General features: G+C 36.3%; 1 protein-coding gene across 1 annotated transcript; it reads right to left on the minus strand.

Moving 5' to 3' along the window:
• Nucleotides 1–5,916: 5,916 nt before the first annotated feature.
• On the minus strand, nucleotides 5,917–6,429 carry LOC120623988. The gene has a single exon (XM_039890285.1). The coding sequence runs from the start codon at nucleotides 6,427–6,429 to the stop codon at nucleotides 5,917–5,919; it is 513 nt and encodes a 170-aa protein (XP_039746219.1).
• Between the last annotated feature and the right edge of the window lie 1,058 nt (nucleotides 6,430–7,487).

The following is a 7,487-nucleotide window of genomic DNA, read 5'->3' on the forward strand; positions in this document are numbered from 1 at the left end:
ACAGTTTAGTTTAACATTTAACCCATGGATCTTATTCACCTAAAAGGCACTTTTCTGTTATCACAACTATAAATATTGTTCCAAGTTTCAATATTTAAAATTGAAAATTTTAAGTTATTATTGGCTTTGTTTTACACAAACCATTTCATGCTGAAATTACCAAAATCTATACCTGTGAGAATCGAACTCACCGCCTTGGACGCAGAAAGCAGGGTCGCTGCCCACTGCGCCAACCGGCTGTCGAATTGAATTGAAATTTTTAGACTGGGAAAAGATACGTATATAGCCCTTTTGAGTTTAAATTGCCTCTATCGTTAAGTTTCATCATTCATGTAAATCATTCGTAAAACATACGCTACACCCCAATTTTTAGGGTTCCGTACCTTTCTTTGTAAATACGGAACCCTATGATACTACTGGCACTTTCCTTGCTACTATACCACGTGTAAATGAAAACCATGATCAAAATGAAAAAAAATATTACTTCACAGGATTAAGAGGTACACTATTTTCTGTCTCTAAAAACGATATGTGAAACCGAAACACTAATAGTTTTTTGAGTAAACCACTGCCATAGTTTTTACTGAAAGAAATCCGACACTGCCCTAACCAAATGACTCCTGTCACTTTATTAGTTACGTGTCGCGTAGCGTAAGCACGTAACCATCCACGTGTCGGTATTTTATCTAAAATAGCAAATCGGTTAATAAATTATAGAGTTCGGAGCTAACAAAGATAAAAAATAAAATAATAAACACAACCGAATTGATAACCTCCTCCTTTTTATGGAAGTCGGTTAAAGAGATTATAAAGTATATGATCTACACATAGTAATTTTCTACATATTACTTGGCACCGAATTAAAAATATTGTAGAAAATATTTTAATTTCTTGGTTTTTAGTTTTATCACAATGTCGGTTATTTTTGAAACCTCACACTGTATGTCGGAAGTTTATAGATTTATCTCTTTGTATAAAATCTGTTCCTATTTGTTACACCTGAAATACGTATAACGAATTAAACATCAAACCGAATCTGCATACGTACAGACAATACATTTATACGTTTTCAGCTGTCGCACGTGAAAATCCAATTTCCTTGTAGAACGTGAACATTTTCCGATCGGCTGCAGGATCAATATTGTTATATGTTAAGCGACTTGAATTGCATATCTGATGCGCATAATATGATTTGATGTTTATGCAAGACTAGCTGCGCTCAGCGGCTCCACTCGCGTTAAGTAAAGATCGTAGTGATGAAATTTAACATTACTTCAATCGTCCACAATACTTTGCTGTTTCAGTGCATATGTCGTTTTTAGCGGTGATAGCCCGGGTTTCGGCCGCAATTTCAGGGGTACAAAGGTCGGCGGCACCCTTATCTAACTGCTAAATATTTTATGCTATTAAATCTCACTTGCTTGCTGTACGTCTGAGAGTTTTGTATTCTGTATCATAGGTATTTGAAATCTACTAATCTGCACTTGGCCAGGACTACTTTTCCTTCTTTTTCTGAGAGGACATCCGTGTCATGTATTGGGCTGTCTATCTATATATATAAAAGAGGAAGTGTGCTGGTATGTTCCGTATAGGCTCCGAAACGGCTGGACCGATTTCAATGAAACTTTCAGGGAATCTCCGGATTGACCTGGCGAGTAATCCTGTAAAGTTTGGTGACGATCGGAGCACTCCTATTTTTGAACTGTCAAATACAGCTTTTATTTACTATGATGGTATTCTATTGTTGGGTGTACAAGGGTGTAGATAATCATCTTCACCCGAAGAGAATAGAAGAGAATGAATGCGGAGAGAAATAAAAGATTTAATATATTATGAGACTTGAATTAAAAATTTAATGATGTAAGTTTATTGTTTAAATAAAATAAAGCAAAATCTAGCCCGACGAAGCGGGCTGGGTACGCTTGTGATTTATTTTTTCAAATTATTGTATTCCAACAATATTTACAAACATAATTAAAAATCTTAAGATCGTATTATTATCATTATCAATCTATTATCAGCCCACTACAGCGTTCCTTGCCAACTTAATCTAATCAACTCACTGAATCGGTAATAGAAAAAGTTTAAACAGACTGCTATAAAATTCAACGAAGGCGTAAACGCAAATCATCGTTGGTGACAGTCACAGTAACTAAAGATGTTAAATAAATACTACTGCATTCTTTAAATAAAAACTAAAATGGTCTACAACTGAGACTAGCAGGGCGATTATGTATCTCGCAGCAGGCTTGCGACAGGCCTAAATCTCTCGACATTTTCTGTCAAACGTAACTTTTGCATACAAAAAAATACAATTTTTTTTGTTTGATTGCATCCTGCTTGTCTCTAGTTGAGAATGAGAATTTTTAAAAACCAAACAGCCGGATTTGGAACTAACTAGCGTTTTAGACCATTTTGGTTTTTATTTAACGAATCCACTAGTATTTATTTAACATCTTCAGTTATTGTAACGCCTTCTTTGGATTTTATATCAGTCTGTTTAAACTTTATTCTATTGCCGATTCGGTGAGTTGATTCGACGAAGTTGGCAAGAAACTCAGTATAAAGTTACTTCAGGTAAAATGGAAGTAAAAGCTTACCTATACTATAATGAAACCTAATAAAACAGTACAGCAGTGTTCATTTGAGAATCTTGTTATTAAGAGTCTTTGCACACTAAGATTTTTTTACGCGCAGTTGAACCGCTCGGGATGTAACTAATACAGGCTAAATACACAATACAGGCTCAACACGCAGGGTGATCACGTGTCTCTCAACAGGCGTAAATCTCGCGATCCTTTCTGTTATACGTCACTTTTGCATAAGTGAAAAAATTAATTAGAGACGACGTCAAAGATTGCAAGATTCACGGCTATCGCAAGCCTGTCGTTAGATACGTAATCACCCTGCCAGTTGTATTTTTAATTGAATATTAATATTTTAGTGTAACTACGGTGTAATTACGGTGTAAAGGGACTTGAGGCTTAACAGCTAAGCCGCAAGTTCATGGACACAAGGCGTCATTTTGTATGACGTGTGTGACGTGATATTTATAGGCGTTGGTTTTCTACTTACCGTGAGGTTGGTTACCCGCAGGTTTAACCTGCTAGTAGCGTTAAATATTAATTTCCCAAATTTACCCTGGCGGGGATAAAAACCTTCCACTTGAATCCACAGCGCTCACCTTTTAGGTACTATGGTTTTTAACATTTTTAGTTGTAGGTTGTATATTCGGGTAATATATGTTTTATATGTTCTACCATAACTACTCAGACCGTATCCAATTATTGAGTCTGCTAGTGCCAAGTATAGTAATCTCAGCGTCTTGTAAGGAAGTTTATATTTGAGTATGTATAACCTACTTAATATAGCTCTCAGCCTTTCGCAAATATAGTTTATATGGGGTTGCCAATTAAAACGAAAGTCAATTTTGAGACCAATATACATATGCTCCTCCACCATATCTATATGGGTACAAATGCAATGTTGTATCCTGCCGTGCAAGCAGTCGTGCGCATGCGCAACTATATGAGCTTTATATTCTGCTTTATTGTGAGCAGAATGAATATGCATGGCCTTCGTTTTTTTAATATTTATCACCAGCCCTAAATCATGCGCCCATTTGCATAGGGTGTCGAAGTTGGCTTGCATCATGCGCTCGGCCGCCCGCACGTCCCGATTAGCGACAATGATACATGTATCATCTGCGTATTGATACACAGATCCCTCCTGAAATAGGTTACACATGTCATTTACGTACATAAGATATTCGGTAGGTCCTAGTATCGAGCCCTGGGCTGTTCCTTTAGTCGTTTTTATCTTGTTACTAATGATGTTATCGATTTTTACACATGTAACTCTGTTTCTATGATAATCCTTGAACCATTCCAGGAGGGGTCCCTGTATTCCGCAATTAGTCATACTTTTATATAGCTTATCATACACTAACAAGTCAAAAGCTTTACTAAAATCAATAAAGACAACGAGTACATGCTTTTTGTCATTCAAGTACTCGTTTACTTCATTTGTAAACTGACATAGTAATTGAGAAGTGCTTCGATTTTTTTGGAAGCCGAATTGTTTTGTGTTTATAATGTTATGTTTTTGCAAGAATTGTTTTATACTATCACCTAGGTACTTCTCAATTACCTTGTCGATGCATGACAATATGGTGATTGGCCGATAGTTGTTAAAGATTTTGTGACCACCCCCTTTATATATGGGCCTAATTATGCCAATCTTCAGGGCATCAGGATATGATGCGGTCGCAATGCATGTATTAATTAAATGGGTTATCACTGGTGTTATGTATTTATTTAAATTCTTTAAATCTTTTGCTCTAATTTTGTCATACCCAGCGCTTTTTTTTTCATCGATATTCTTAATTATTTTAGAGACCTGGTTGTTCGTTGCCAGCCCTAGCCTCATTGACACCCCCTTCCCCCCAGATACTTCTGAGATACGGCACAAAGCTTGGTTACACGTAACAGCTGTCAATTTAACATTTTTTTCAAACTCTTTTGCGAAGCTGTTAGCTAGAACATTTTTTTCTAAGTTAAAAGATTTTAATAGTAGTTCATCGACTGATATTCTAAATTTGCCACATATTTCATTTATTAAATTCCATAATTTCTTAGTTTCTAAAATATTTCCTAATTTCATCCCTAATGTGTTTATGTTTGAGATAGTTTATGTATTTATTTGTTTTATTTCTATATTTGTTGTATAAAATTTTGTTATCAATATTTTCTGGATTCTTGAGCCATATTAAATATAATTTTTTCTTTTGAGAACACATTTTAAGCATTTTTTTATTTATCCATTTGCAATTACTTCTATTATTACCGTTTAGTTTTGTAACTCGCGAACAGTTACTGTAAATAGTATTAAACTGCTTGCAAATAAAGCTGTAAACTTCAGTAGGGCAGTTGAATGACAGCGCTGCGCTCCAGTCAACCTGACTTAGTTGCTGTGATACATTCTTGTTATTAAATATTGTAATAAGTCGCGATGCCTTTGAATTATCGTTCACGCGGGGCCGGTGACCTTGTCGCTGCACGTCAACTGCGCTCGCGCACATAATCGTGCATGCTATTATACTATGGTCGGCTATAGGTTCATTTATAGTTGCGGTGTATACAGGCATAGCGGAGGCGAGCCGCGTAAATACGTGGTCTATACATGTTTGAGTTATAAGTTGGCCTTTCGTTTCTATTCTAGTGTACTGGGATATACCACAGCCAAGACCTAAGTCTGACATTTCGTTTAAGTAGGTCGCACTTGTACTGGTTATTTTTTTTAAATCTATATTTATATCGCCTATTAGTAGTAAGTCGGATTTATCCGTCGTTCTAGAAATATGCGACGATATCTCTGAAATGAATCTTCTTTTACAAGTATCTGGTGGCCGGTAAACGGAACATAAGCTTAGTTTGTAGTTATGATTAAATTGTATAAAACCAGTCACAGATTCAAAGTACTGGGTAGGTGAGGGTAACAATGTAAATGCTAGTTTTTTATGTACGTATACAATTACGCCACCCCCTCTTCTGTATTTTCGCAAGTTCGTGTACATATTATACTGTGGTAATTCAAACAGGTTTTTAGTTGAATCTCTAATATTAACTTCACATAATACAATAATATCTATACAACGTTGACTGTTAGTGATTATATATTCTATGTAGGAAAAATTGAGTAACAGTGATCTTATGTTGACTGTTAATGTAATCAATCCTTCTTTATGTTTTGGAAGAGAACTAATGTACTCGTTCCAAGAATCAAAATTACCTTCTGATAAGTTATAATCATTGTTATTCATTACGATGTAGTACAGACAAAAAGTAAAAAAAAAAAAAAAACAAGTAGATATTTAAGCTATAAGGTTATTGATGGATATTCAGACCTTTATATTATTCAGGCTTTGTTTTTTAGCGCTGTTACCCACTTCTCGACGTCACTCTCCGATCTTATTGCAAAGATTTTATCATTTTCGGACTTCCTAATTAATATATTACCGCGTTTACACCATACGAACTGCACTAGGTTGGTATCCTTGAGCTCAGACTTGGTCTTCCATAAAAGGTATGCCGTTGCTGGAGTGAGAGCTTCTCGCAGATGTATTCTGCCTTCTCCATCCTTCCCAATTACTCTTGGAGAGAGGGAACATGCTTTGGCTGCCTCTAGCCATTTGTCCCTGCATCCCTCTCGGAGTGTCAGCACAACGACCGAAGAGTGTCTTTTTTGAGATGCCGACCCTTTACTTTCTTTTCTATAAATCTTCTTGATGTCATTATTATCTTGATTGATAGCATTTCCAATTTTCCTTACTATTTCAGATAAATTTTCTTGTTGTTCTTTTGGTATTCCGCTTATTTCTAAGGTATTTTCAATTTTTCCTTGTTCGAGGGTATTCAATTTTATTTGCATAGATTCAAGATTATTTTTCATATTTATATGTTTGTTTTTTAAATCTTTCCACTGGTTCTCAATTGTTTTAATCTTTTCTTCATAGTTATCTATTTTTATTTGGAAATCATCAATTTTATCGGAGTAAAATTTTAAAGTTCTTTTAAGTTCTTCTTGTATTGAGTCGCGTATTTCATGGCGTATCGTAGATAACACGGTGGCCAATATTTTCTGGCTGTTGGAATCAAGGCTCACGCCAGCTGTTATAGAATCAGTGTCAGTGATGTCTTCTTCCTCCGGATCCGGCAGAATCACTGACATTCTTTTTTGCTTCGAGGATCCGACGCATCCACGGCACTTCCAATCGGCTTCCGTTGAGTGTAAAGCTGTCAGCTGATCGTGGCTTAGAGCAACACACTCCCCGTGCATCCATTTATTACATCGTCCGCACTGCAATCCTGGACTCTTTTTCGTTATCACTTTGTTACATTTAGCGCATTTAGGCATGGTATATATGCATGAATCAATAATAGAAAAAAATAATGCAACCGCGCCACGCGCACGATCGTTGGTAATTTTGAAGCGAAATCACTCTGTATACGTCTTTACGCGGCGCTTACGCCGAGCGAACTGAACTGAACTGACTGTCGCGGTGTGTTTAAGAAAACATGCTGTCTGTGTCGTTCTGATGTGGTTAAACCTTATTTAATCGTAAAAGTATTTTGCACAATTTGTAGACGTATGCTAAAGTCATCAGGCTGTGTTAATCGCCTGGCTTCAACTGTATACAAAGCGTTAAGTTTCAAACGTCATTTGATGCGGTTCAGCTGCGCGTAAAAAACTTACTGTGTGCACAAGCCCTAACGTGAGCGGAACAAGCTACGAACGTCAAAGCGCGTTTGCATATTCAAAGCAACGCCTGTTTTAAACTTTACTTGACTCTTGATCAAATTAAACTTAAGTATTTCGCGTGAATCCGAAACGAGATGTCGCTTTATAGTGCAGGAAGAGTGACTAACTTAAGCTATGCACACTTTAAATTGTTTTTACGATACCAGCTATACTAAAAACAAGTTTGG

This window comes from Pararge aegeria, chromosome 5 (genome assembly GCF_905163445.1).
Source record: "Pararge aegeria chromosome 5, ilParAegt1.1, whole genome shotgun sequence".
Lineage (NCBI taxonomy): Eukaryota > Metazoa > Arthropoda > Insecta > Lepidoptera > Nymphalidae > Pararge > Pararge aegeria.

What these genes read in the sequence shown, in the direction of transcription:
- LOC120623988 (XM_039890285.1), bottom strand. Translation starts at nt 6,429, where the DNA reads ATGCAAATAAAATTGAATACCCTCGAACAAGGAAAAATTGAAAATACC.